Below are 13,773 nucleotides of genomic sequence, written 5' to 3' on the forward strand. Positions count from 1 at the left end.
TCCCACAAAGATTCCTTTTCGGTGGTTCCCATGGGCGCATACACATTAACAAAACAACAATGCAGGCCTCCTTGTAGCCAAATCCCATTAACAATAACAGCCCCCGTCACGTTCCATTTACTAGTTGCCACAAACTTATCCTTGTTCCAGACCGATAGTATTCCACCCGATCTGCCTTCTGACTCCCTCACAGCCCAATCAAAATTACTCCTCCCCCACCACTTATCACACATTGAGGAACAGAAAATTTCCATTTTGGTTTCCTGAACAAAACAAAAATCTAAAGCATTTTTCCTAACCAATTCTCCGATATCACTCTGTTTAATGGAACTCCCCAAGCCTCTAATGTTGTAAGATAAAATATTCATTAAAAACCTGTTTCAATATCACCCACGACCTTCGGATGTCCTGCCTTTGCTCTTTGCTCCTTCAATTGCTCGATCATGACCGCGTCTTGGTGATTGCTCGACAAACCCAACTTCTTGGCAAAGAGCCATGTTCTTGTATCTTCATCTCTCTCCGAATTCTCCCAATCCGCCTCAGTAGATCGCGAGCCGCTTCCATTCTTGCCCATCTCACCCTCTGATTCAATATCAGCAATGAAATTGCCCCAAACTTGATGCTGATTTTCGGTGGCTTTTGATTTCTGAGTTTTCTTCCTCGAACCTCTTCCTCGTCTGTTCGCCGTTCCTTTCTTAGAAACAACCCCCGCAGTGAGAGAATCTGGTACCCTCGAGGGATCGCACTCCTCCCCCTCAAGTTCATTTTGAAATTCCTTCTCTTTCTCGTTTCTACTCCCTTCGTTGATCTCTCTACCTCTAGTCTCTGGCTCATTTGAAGACGATTTATCAGTCCCTTTGGAGAAAACCATCTGGACTTGACTTCCTTTATCTTTGCCAGAGTAATGTGGGAACGGGCCATTAGTTTCCACCACCTTCGTCTCAAGTTCCGTGACGCCGTTTTTTTGAGTGACCGACTCGTTTCCTTCACCGTCCTCTGTTTCTGATTCGACGATGGAAGCCTTCGCCGAAGACTGTGAGATATCTTGTAAAGAACATTCTGAGTCAACATCTTCGTCCAAAGACCTCTCCTCCTCCTCCGGTGAAACGAAATTATCGGGCATTTCTTCCACCCGGATTTGGAACGAAGCACCATCAATTTTACATTTGAGGATGTTTCCAATAGAGTTGAACCCAGTAGACATCTGTATAAAAGCCACGTCCAGCCTCTCTTTCGTTCTTGTTTTTTCTTCAATTTTCAGAAGCAACCCGAACCTCGCGCTTGCCGTACTGAAGAAACGGGAATTCCAAACATGTATCGGAACTCCGGTCCATTTAGTCCAGACAACTCTTTGATAGTTGATATCCACAGATTTCCAAGGCCTCCACCACTGCAACCAGAAGTCTCTCCATTCGTTGAGCTTATTGAGATTTTCCTCGGTCGTCTGCTCATTGCTGCTTTGGATTAGGACCATGTTGCCACCGAGGGATTTCAACTTAAAACAACCTGCGCATTCACTATTTATTTCCTCTTGAACTTCTTCCCAGAGAAACTCAGATTTAATGTAACCTGTAAAAGCCCCATTAAGCCAAACCAAGTCTTCTTCCGTCGTCTGGAACTGAAAGGTCTCGTCATCAAGTTCTTTATCATCTTTAGCACCTGTAAGAGCTTCCTTAAACGAGACACCTGCGTGCCTGTTATACACCTTCATGGTGCATGGCTGGATCTGTTTCAACTTTTTTTCTTTGACGCTATTCTGCTCATTCCTTCTCTTCTCAACATCCCTTTCGAATTTAGGCTTATAAACTCTAACCTTATAACTGCCAATCCAGAGTTTGTTGAGGTCCTCTAGTAAAGTCTCAGACCTCTCCACCTTCTGAAATCGAACAAAACCGAACGGTCTTCCCCGAAGATCTCTCTTCCTTGGGCAGTATACATCCACCGTCTTCGCAACCGTCTCGAACTTACGTCTTAGAAAATCTAGGCTGCAATCCTCTGGGATGTTGTTAAAGAAAAAGGTTGTAGTGCCTTCACGTTCATTCGAACTCCAATCTCTCCTCCCATTCAAAGTATTACGGTTCCAGCTTCTTGCTGGTTTTCTCTGGACATGTTTGGGATCAATCCCTCTTTTTCTGACCTCTCTCCATTCTTTCTCCCTCTGTCTAGGCTCCATTATAGAGAAAATCACCAGTTTTAGGAATTAATGAACTACAACGAACAATACATCAATCAAACAAACCAACTGCAAGGTAAGCTCTGTCCTTAACTTTGCTAATTTCAGTTCAAATCACCTCCATTTCGTTTCAACATGGCACCTTCAATTCATTTCAGTTATTCTACAATACATTCAACCCCAACAACAACCCATCTGCTTGAAAACATTCAAGGTAATTTGCTGTCTCAATTGCTCAATTCAGTTCGCCTCCATATCAACTGAACATCACCCGAGATAAGGTAGTAGAACTTAGCTTTAAAAGAGGTAGGACTGACTGCCCGTTCGGTTGGGACAAAGCGGCGTGACAGCAGTGGCGACTGGTCGTGGGTGAGTGACACGGTGCGGTGGGCGTTGCCGGAATGGGCTTCTGGGCGGCGGATCTGTGAGCGAAGGTGGGCCGGCAGAGACCTCAGGGCTGCGAATCTGCTGAAAAAATTTATTCATAAATTTTATTAACTTATTCGTTGTCAATTTTTGTTCTCACGAAAAATAACATTTTCATTAAATTCTTTCTTTATATGTATGGGAGAGAATTCCAAATTTACCCAAATTCCACGGACATATTCTAGGTGGACTGCATGTAAAAAAATTACCTGATTTGGTTGAAATTATTTAGTGGCAAAGAAATGCACTTACCTTTTACAGCTTCAAACAAATAAATTAACCGAAAAAATGTTTCAGAAATAATTAAGTACTCCGATTCCCTTTTAGCACTTGTGCTAGTGGTTCCACTTATAGAATTAGGTATTTGATAAAACATGATTTCGTAATCTTGCCAAATACTAATTGTATATATAATAAATTAAATTTTGAATTACGTTAACAGGACTTGAACAAAATTTAATTGTCGAATTAATCATATGCACAAGGGGACAATTATATCCATATTTAGGCCAACAAGAAAAACTAACTATTTTATGAAAAAAAAAAATGTAATCAAGAAGCAAATATTTGTTTATTGCAATAAATTCATGAAAAATCACAAAGCTGGTGAGTGAGTGAATGACCTCTAACGGCATTCTCATTTACCGGATTTAGAAACTTTTGCTTGCAACAGCAATCTTTGGGTTGCAACGAAAACATGTAAGAAACATCTATCCTTTTCACTTCACATGTGAGAAACATTGCAGTAAATTTAGACAGTCACTTCATAATTAAGAAATAAGTGTATTTGTGCCTAGATACACTAATTTTCACCGTATTTGATTTTGCAGGTGAACTAAAAATTCTACCTTTAGATACACAAAGTTGATCCCAGATTAATGTTGGACACCCAAATGCCTACATCGCTTAAACATACTAAAGTATGTCATTTGAGCTAGTCACATTGACATTAGCTACTAATGATGGCATTAATTCGTCGAAATCAACAATCGTGTTAAAAAAATAGAACAATTGAAAGTCTGTGTATTTAAAAATAGAACTTTTAATTTATATACAAAATCAAAATTGAGTGAGAGTTTGTATATTTATACGCAATTACCCCCAAAAAATATTGAGATAAATTTAGTCGCTTCTAGTCATATTGTACATTTGGCCGACTAGACTTGTTTCAAACTTTCGAGATTCATCACTTAATTTGTCTTTGAGAAAAGAGAAGCAAGTGAAATAGCTAGTGAAATTTGACTAAATCTTGATTTTGTTTGTACTTCCTATCTAAATGAGAACACTATTTTGTGTTTGTCAAAGGCTATCAATTCATTGAAGTCCACAATTTAATTGCAGCTTCTTCTAATCAATTTGGTTGTGGATTATTAGCCATTTCAGTTTGAAGTGACTGATTTAATACTGATTAGAAATCTCTGTCAAATCTTGTCTTTGAATATCTGTCTAGTCCCGTTAGTTAGAGACTTTGAGTGTCCAAATTGATCATTTGAAATGAATTATTCAATTGTTATGAATTCAATCGGAGTCAAGGCTGAGCTGAGCTGTCAAGGCGAGAATATGGTTAAGCTGTTAAGATAATTTTGAATTGACAAAGTCAGTCCTATCAAGTTAACGTTGCACCAAATATTCAAAATAACAATAATAATAACATTAATAATAATAATCAGGAGAAATATTCTAGCCTTGTTATAGCACAACGCTGGAGCATATTTTAGTCCTTATCATAAAAACATGAACTTTTTGTTATTTTGAGCCGTCTCACAAAAACATGAATATATATGTTATTACTTATAAAAAATATTAGTAGTTTTTAGTCTTTTCGATACATTTATTTACTAGATTCGAATGTCACAAATTTTTCACCAGCAGAGTTAACAATTTGAAAAACAAATTTACTGTAAAAATGAAATTTTCCGGTGTAAAACATGTGGATGAAGGGAGGTTTGGAATTTGTCAACATTTTAAGATGTGCATTTTCAGATAAATGATGAAATCATGTCAATGTAACATGTTGCAATAATTTGATGATACGTAGCGTTAGAGTAGCCTGAATTATTGAAACAACAAAATTATTATTACCAAAATTATAATGCACTATTTTTCTACCCGCGTTTTGCTGTACATGCATATATTCACTACTCTTGTGAAAGCTGTCAAATCCACTCCCGGCCCGGCCCGGCCGTAAAAATAATGTTTTCGGGCCGCTTAAAAGCCTATGTGTAAATATTTGGGCCGCGCTGAATAAACCTTGAACCCATCAGCCCATTGCCTGTAAACGGGCTGGGCCGCATAGCCCAAATGTTTTCGAGCCTACGTCAAATATATACCCAGTCCTATCAAATATAACATCAAATTTCTTCTTCCTTGGAACTAGTACGTCCGCCCGTGCAATACACGGATAGTATCGAAATTGAATGACACTTCAAATAAAATTATTAAACGGAATAAAAATATAAGTAAATATGAATTACTTTTTAAAATAAAATAATTCACACCATTTTTTTATTAAATTGCAATTTATTGAAAATATCAAGAAAAACTCATGAAAGCACACAAATTTACACAATTTACACAATAAAGAACATGAATTTAAAATAAAATAATTCACACATTTTTTATAACTTTATACTTTCAATAATTGAAATACCAATTTATTATTTTTAATTTCTACTAATTATAAATTGGTATTTCAACTATTGAGAATACTAAATTAAAATTTGTTATGTTTTACTCAGGTTCTTTATTGTGTAATTGATGCAAATTATTTTATTTGTAAAAAATATTTCGCATTTACTTATTTTTTTTTGTTTAATAAATTTATTTATTTAAAATGACATTCAAGTTTGATGTTCGCCACGTGTATCAAAGGGCGGGAGTATTAGTTTATGTTTGGAGAGAAGTAAAACATAGTATATTCAAAAAATGAGTTTTTTTTTTTTTTACAAATTAAAAGGAATAGTTTCTATTACCAGCACAAAATAAATATACAAAATTATTTCATCTCATGATCCAAATTAATTAGTCTAATGAAAATATAAAAATATATTTAAGAATTCCTAACCTTTTGTTATTATTATTTTTTTGGGTAGCTTATGAAAAGAAATCATTTATGCTCCACTTTTCTTCTCTCAAGCCATCTCCAATAGTTTACGCCAAGAATGTAATTATATTTCAATTATGTACATAAACCCAAACTCAAAAGACACTAATAACATATTGTTTCTCATTGATTATATACATATATATATATATATATATATATATATATATAATATTTCTAAATTATATATTCACCCCCTCCCCCCCAAAAAAATTCAATCTTTAATTTCATATAAAATTAAATATTATACCAAAATCTGATTATTAATAAATTATAATTATATAACTTAAAAAATAAAGTACATTGAACAAACCATCGTACTTATATAAATTGAAAAACAAATGGAAATAGCAAAAATTTAAGACTTCGAATTGATATATTCTTTAATCAAAACTGGTAACTTTTAGTATATTATGTAATTTATTTATGGGTAATTGTTGTCTAAATACACCAACTTTCCTTCTATTTTGAAATTAAACATGAACTTTCAATTTTTCATCAAAATGCACCAACTTTCAAGGTTTGTCTAAATTTGACACCATCCAAAATTTGATATTTACAGATTTGCCCTATAATTTGTTTAACTGCACATTGACCCAAAATTTTCATGACTTGGACAAAAACCCCAAATTAAGGCTTATGATCATAATTGTATTTCCTTCTAAAATTATAAAATCAAAAATTTCAGGATTTTCACGCTCTCGCCTAAAATGGTATCAGAGCGGGTTTTAATTGAGGAATTATATTATATTTAATTTATTTCATAATTAACCTAATTGTGGGAGGAGACTCCATAAAAGTTTGTATGGATCCGGACGAGTGTCCGAGATGTCTTGTATACAGGATTTCTCTCCAATCTTTGGAGAGAGACAACAGTCGCCTATTAGGCGAATTACGATGGTATTGGCGATCCCTTATGATCAACATTACCGAGGACGAGGATATTGTTCGTGAGATTATCACGAACATTCAGGGATATCTTGATGCCCTATTGGAGAATGCCGAGGCCATATCGGCAAACCGACGAGCTAGAGACAATCTCCATCAACAATATCATACTTGATGGAACCAAAGGACAAGGTGGGAGTAGCTTTTCCAAGCTACCACAAGATCGAGCCGAACTCTTCCGACAATATCAACTTGCGGGAGATTCAAAAAACGGTGGAATATTACGGTGTCAAGTTGTATGAACTACCGATGGAAATGAGCAAAATATCACTCAAGCAAGAAGAAATCCTAAACCTCTTGTGTGATATTAAGAAAAGGGTGGAGGACATCGAACGGCGAAAACCATATTCCGGAAGAATTCGAAATAAATGGTCCAAAGACCCGACGTATCCACTACCACTAAATACAGCACCCGAGGAGTTGCAACCGGAGGATATAATTCGATTCGTGAAAGGAAAACAACATGAATAACCTTGATCGAATCGGATTAGAAGATCTACAAGAGTTAGCAGAATCCTTTGCTAACCTCAACATGGTTGATCTAAAGATGAACCAAGGAGGAGAGATGCCCAAAGCTGAGCATCAACAAGCAGGGTCGTCAAAGAAAGGTGGGGCTCAAGAAGATTCGAGCTATTATCAACGCACCAGACGACGCAGGCCTCAGATGCGGGATACTCCTATAGGAAAGGCCACACTTGAACCAATCCATCCATACGGATTGATTCTCAACCTCGATGAAGCCAGTTTCAAAGATTGGGAAGGACTCATTGACGAATGGGCTTCAACAATGAAGATCGTGATTGCCACGATAGATTATGACAAAGAAGAGTTTGTCAAAATCTTCGAGGCAAGTTTTGCAGGCATGGCAAAACAATTATGGGATAATGCGGCAACCGAGGGGAAGAATGAGCTGTTTAACAAAACATCAGTCTCAGAAATCCTTGAAGGGGCTACCCAGCAGATTAAAGTCCATTTTCTTGGAATGGGTTTTTTCGAAGGCTCAGCCGAGGAAAAGCGCAAAAAATATCGACAGGCACTTTACAATCTAAGATTGGTGGTGCTAGAGACAAAAGCTCTCAATGAATTTTTGCGCCTGTACACCCTATATGCCCATATGGGAGTGATTGATGATCAAACTGCCATGGACCTATTTTTCACAAAGTTTCCAAGTCCATGGAGAGAAATTCTCATCAACGAGTACGTGTCACCAGGAGATTATCCACTTGATAGTGCGTCAAGAAGGATGTCATATGTCCACAGGAAGCTGTCCGAATGGTGCCAAAAGGCGGCGGACCAGAGAAATCTCAAGAAATTGAGAAGACTCAACAAAAGATCTCCATTGATGTGTGACAACATCGATCTTCCAACAGAGATTGGAGCCGAGTTGCTGTATCAACGGAAGAGCAGAAAGAAACATAGATACCAACCCTATGAGAAAAAATCAAGAAGGAGTTCTTGGAAGCCAAGAACGATGTGGACAAGACAAAAGGCACGCTCCTACAAATCAGGCCAACGGAGCGGACCATCGAGGAGCCGGTTTTCATCCCAAAAGAGAATCCCGGCAAGAAAAACTTTCAGGCGAACCTAAGCCAAAACAAATGAAAGTTTTAAAGACTGCAACTGCTGGACGTGCGGTGCAAAGGGGCATATTTCAACCAATTGCCCAGACAACCAGATAAGAAGATTCGAATCCACACCGGATATCGAAGACGCTATCTACCACCAGGAATTGATACCCGTGTATCAGTTCGAAGATATATCCTCTGACGAGAGTATATACGAACAAGAAGAAGTCTTTAGTTCTGAAGATTCAGGTTCAGACTGGACCAATGGATCAACCGGGAACGAGTCAGACTAAAGAAGAGAACGAGGTTTACCACACTCAGAAGGAGGATCAGAATGGATTTACCAGTCATTTTCTGATCCCACAAGAAGAGGTGGTGAAAAAGCTTATGAAAAAACTCAAGAAGGAAACCGAGGAGGTACAAACATACCAAGGGTTTTCTAGTGGAAGAATGAACCAAGTTTTACACAGCTTGAGTCCATTCAAAAGGAGGCATCATGTCTATTTCGGCGTTACTAGCCGAGAAATGGCGCTTCCAATCGAGATTACAAGTAACCAGGTGGAGATCCAACTTGTTCCAGCCGAAGATATAAGGCGGGATCTCAAAAGAATGAAGCCAGAAGTCGCCAGTACGATGAAATGGATTCATATTGGAGCAATTTAGTTGGTAATCAAATCTGCCCTCTTCCCAGGGACAGATCAACCGATTGATGTTGCACTCTGCGACAAGAGAATTAGGGATGCCAAAGAAGCAGTTCTTGGAGCTTTTTCAGGCAATCTCTATGCCAAAAAGATTATAACCGAGATGTACCCACAAATCGCTTATAATCTACAAGATTCATCTTTCAGCCGAGCCCTGACACTCTATCAGGACTACAAGAGGAAGGATCTTATGACGGGAGGAAATAGGCCATACTCGCTTACTTATCAAGTATCGTATGCCTTATCGAATTCCCACCACACAGAATTATTTCTGGGAAAGGAATTTATTGAAATTCCAGAAATATTCAAGGAGGTAGCCAAGGCAGTCAATCCAAACCGGGTGGAGATTCCCCAGATCAGGGAAATCGACATCGACGTTGGAGACAAGCAGGTGCTAAGCCATGACCAGAGTCTCAGACTGGGAGCACCAAGACTATCATTCCAGGGAAATAGGCAAACTTCAGGGCCTATAACAAGAAGTTTCTCTCTATCTTATGAGAGAAAGGCGATTCAGGAAACACCAGTTCCAGACATGAGGGTTAAGCTCAAATGTCCCGAAGGATGGAAAAGGGTTTCCACAAGATTTAATACAACCGAAAAGGAAAATCAGTTTCCTTGCAACATGCTGTATTATTTGGAAAATCCAGAGAGCAACCGATATATCGGAATTCTGGAGGTCGAGGGCTTTGAAATCCAAGTCGAAGGCCAAGCCGGACAAAAAATTGACGTTTTGATCTTAGGACGCAATTTCCTCGACAAATATCAACCATGGTCGTGGAAAGCAAGTGGAATGGAGATTACGATCGGCTGACAAAGGTTGCTGATCTGATGACAAGTCCATTCTCGATATACATCTCTATTGGGATGTTATATGAGAAGTTCAAAGCAGAATATTTTGCTGCTTATGTAGATTCAGGAGCAGGAATATGTACAGCAAAACGAGGAGTCTTTCCAGCAGAAGTTGAAGAAGAACTACCTCGAATTGCGGGAAGAGATTTATCCAAAAAGGTTTTGCTCTTATCAAAGGGAGTAAAACAGACGGAAATATTGATCGGCGGTGCAGGACAGACACCTTGGTACAAGGTCAAGACCCCACCGATATATTTCCATGATACCGGAGCAGATATATTATTTGGAAATAATTTTCTGCAAACCTTCAAGCGGTATACACAGGACAATGAGGCCAGGAGGCTGGTGTTCACAACCAATTGTGACCACAAGATCATTGTGCAAAGGCTCTAAGGAGCTTTTAATCGCTCAATGCCATTAAAATTTCGCAGCAAGCGTGGTGATGATGGCAGACTCCGGAGACCACAAATGAAGGATCAACGGAGATTCAGAGATGTTCTGCTCAAATGCAGAATCGAGGGATTCCCAGATCTCTCCGAAGAAGAAACTCAAACCCTCAAAGTCTCCCTGATATCACACAAAGATATCAAGGAAGAAGAACATGTGTCCATAGCCGACGTCAAAAGAAGAATCCATAAGTGTTACCACGAGGATCCTTTGGCATGGTGGGACAAGAACCAGCTCAAAGTTACCTTGAAAGTTAAAACTGGAAAGGAGCATGAGTTCGTTAGGTTCAGACCTATCCTGATGAACCCTCAAGATCAACAGGATATGATGAGTATAATCAAGGAACACCTTGATTTAAAGCTGATCGAAGAAGGAAGATCACCCTACAGCAGTCCTGGATTTCTGGTGAGAAATCATGGGGAGATCAAGCGAGGGAAGCCAAGATTGGTCATTAATTATAAAGGGATTAATGACATTCTTGAGTTCGATGGATACTTCATTCCGAGCAGAGAACACCTTATTAATTGCATCAGGAGTGCAAGGGTATTCTCAAAGTTCGATTGCAAATCAGGATTCTACCAGATTCGCATGGAGGAAGGGAGTAAGAAGTTCACAGCCTTCTCAACTCCACAAGGACATTATGTCTGGAATGTCATGCCAATGGGGCTAGCCAACGCGCCTCAGATATTCCAAAGAAAGATGGATAATCTTTTCAAGGATTATTCTTCGTTTATGTTTGTTTATATTGATGACATTCTTATTGCATCAAAGAACATTCATGAACATGTCAGACATCTGGAGATCTTTGCGGATGTTTGTCAACAAGAAGGACTTGTGCTGTCTGAAAAGAAGGCAGTCATAGCCACCCAGAAGATGGAGTTTCTGGGGATTGAGATCGATGAATCTGGAATAATTCTACAAGACCATATTGTGGAAAAAGTCCAGAATTTTCCGGAGGATCTCAAGGAGAAGAAGCAGCTCCAAAGTTTTCTCGGAGTTGTCAATTTTGCAGGAATGTTTATTAAAAACCTTGCAAAACATAGAAAAGTCTTCAGTCCACTACTGAAGAAAGATGTTCCATTCATATGGAAAGAGGAGCATCGAGTAGGTATGAAAAAGTTAAAAGAGATTTGCAAAAATCTCCCAAAACTTTCAATACCACAAGACGAGGATGACCTGGTCCTCTACACCGACGCGAGTGATTCTTGGTGGGCGGCCGTGCTCACAAAAATCACCCCTTATGGAGAAGAACCTTGCAGATATTGTAGCGGTCTCTTTTCCGACAGTGAAGCTGTGCGATGGCACATCAACGAGAAAGAATTTTATGCAGTCAGAAAGGCGTTCAAAAAATGGCCGCTATTCTTACTTGCTAAGAAATTCGTTTTGAAAATTGATAACACTAATGTTAAAGCTTTCTTAACAAAAAAGATAGAATCTAAACCTGAAAAGGCTAGATTACTTAGATGGCAAGCTGAGTGCCAATATTATGATTTTAATATTGTCATTTTAAAATCTGATGAAAATGTTCTTGCAGATTTCTTAACAAGGGATGGAGCCAACTGAGGTTGACTCTATCATGGAGAACCAGAGGCAGCTCCTGGACAACCTGGAGATGCTACAACAAGAATGGCAAGAGTGTTTACTCCATGCCAAACAAGCGGGAAGGATACAAATGGATGATGAATCCAAAGTAACCAACCGTATACGAGAATGTATCAAAAAGATGTTAAATCTTAATGATGCAACCCACAAGCCGCTCCTGCGCGGGATCATGGCTCCCATGATCGAAGCGGGCATTACCGTACAGGCCGGATTACCTGTAGCAGGGGATTGAAATACCCCTAGCACAAGTTCTGAGGCTAAGGTGTTAAAACCGGATCCTCAAGAAAAAGATATTGCTAAGGCTTCACCGCCCGAATCAATATGTCAACCCTCCACCTCTGGGGTAAAAGAGGGAGAGATCAGTCTTAGGCCATTGACGGGCAAATATAAGATTGATATTAACATTATTGAAATTTCTCCTGTTTGGCAGATGTACCAATCCAGGTGGGAGAAACTCAATACCAGAAAGGGACTCAATCCGAATTATTGTCGGGTTGATATCAAAGGAAAATATCCTCGTGTTTGGATGACCACCGGCGCCAATCCACAGGAGGTTAATGAATGGTATGAATTTGGGGCACTAGCCTCAGTTTATACTATTTCGCCAGCATTCAACGAAATCAAGGGTCTACCAAGGTGGATCCAAGAAACAGTTTATGATGCTTGGTCGAACAATCCGTCTCTAAACAGGGGAGACGTCCTGGAGTTATATTTTCTTAGTGCAGCTCCAGAACCAGCAGGCAAAGGGAATCATGAAGCTTTCCATTTTATTAAGCTTCGGAGACCCGACACGGAGGCCTTAAACCGAATTAAGGCATCAGATCATGAAATCTCCATCGTCACAACTTTCACAGAGAAACAAATCTCCATAAGACGTGCATGGGGACTATGGGTCTGTCTCACAGAGATGGATAAAGTAAAGTACCAATTCAAGTTCTCTCATAACGCAGGACTTGGATCTTTCTTGTTAAATTCAATGACAGGAAAAACTACAAGCTTCGCAGAGAAGGCCTTCGAAGAAAAGAGGCAGACACTCTGGCGAAACAAGGTGGCGGGAAGCAAAGAAACTCGTCACAAGTTCTGCAACATGGCTCATCTAGGCCATTGGGTAGATCATATCTGCGCGGAGTGTCCCACGCAGAAAAAACCGGAGTTTGGCAAAGGCTTCTTCCCAAAGCCTAACAAAAAGAAGTTTCGGTCAGACGAGTATGAGGAGCACAAGACTCCACATGGACGAGCACCACGGGCACCAAAAAAGTAAGGGGCCCGATAAAGAAAAGATAGTCATGTGACTTAGGACAGGAGGACCACCCACTAAAAGAGAAACGACGAAAGTGGGTGGATAATAATGCAGGCCAACTACCCACTGACCAAATTGGGTGATTCTACAGGAGCTCCACTCATCAAAAGAAGACAAAGGATGGTGGAAAAGTTGCAGGCTGGCCCCTCCCAGCATTATCAGCTGAATAATGGAGTATGGGACCAGAAAAAGACCACTCACCGAAAGAAAAGACAAGGCTGAGTGGAGGGAAAAGTAGATGTACCTCACCAACTATTATCACCAAAGGATAAAGGAAGGTTCAACTCCATGTGAATGCACTAACTAGTGTCGGCAATAATGGCCGACAAAAGAAGGTGGCTATCACCATCCAAGCGAGCTGGCCACGAAGAAAGAATTCGAGGCCAACTTGTCGCAGCCCGATTCCCGACACTAGTGATAGTGGGGTACGGGTATCGATACGACTATTTTTAAAAGAATAAAAGATAAGAAGAATAGGTCGAACATCAAGCGGAAGCTCGCATCAAAAGGTGTCAAGGAAATTATCATAAATGCACCCAAGGGTAAGATCGTCTATGTCGTTATAACTTTTTAATTATCAGGAATTTCACGAACAAAAACAAAACGGGTATCGCTCATTTTTCGCAAGGAATCATAATATGCAGAGTATCGCAGAAAAA

The 13,773-nt window shown here is 39.4% G+C and overlaps 1 protein-coding gene across 1 annotated transcript; it reads right to left on the reverse strand.

Annotated features, from left to right (window-relative positions):
* Positions 1–367: 367 nt before the first annotated feature.
* Positions 368–2,173, reverse strand: LOC131023008 (uncharacterized). Its single transcript, XM_057952546.1, has one exon. It carries the CDS (start codon positions 2,171–2,173, stop codon positions 368–370), a length of 1,806 nt encoding a protein of 601 aa, XP_057808529.1.
* Between the last annotated feature and the right edge of the window lie 11,600 nt (positions 2,174–13,773).

Source organism: Salvia miltiorrhiza, chromosome 4 (assembly GCF_028751815.1).
Source record: "Salvia miltiorrhiza cultivar Shanhuang (shh) chromosome 4, IMPLAD_Smil_shh, whole genome shotgun sequence".
Lineage (NCBI taxonomy): Eukaryota > Viridiplantae > Streptophyta > Magnoliopsida > Lamiales > Lamiaceae > Salvia > Salvia miltiorrhiza.

Bases quoted from the DNA above. Each gene is read 5' to 3' on its own strand.
- LOC131023008 (XM_057952546.1), bottom strand. From the start codon at position 2,173: ATGGAGCCTAGACAGAGGGAGAAAGAATGGAGAGAGGTCAGAAAAAGA.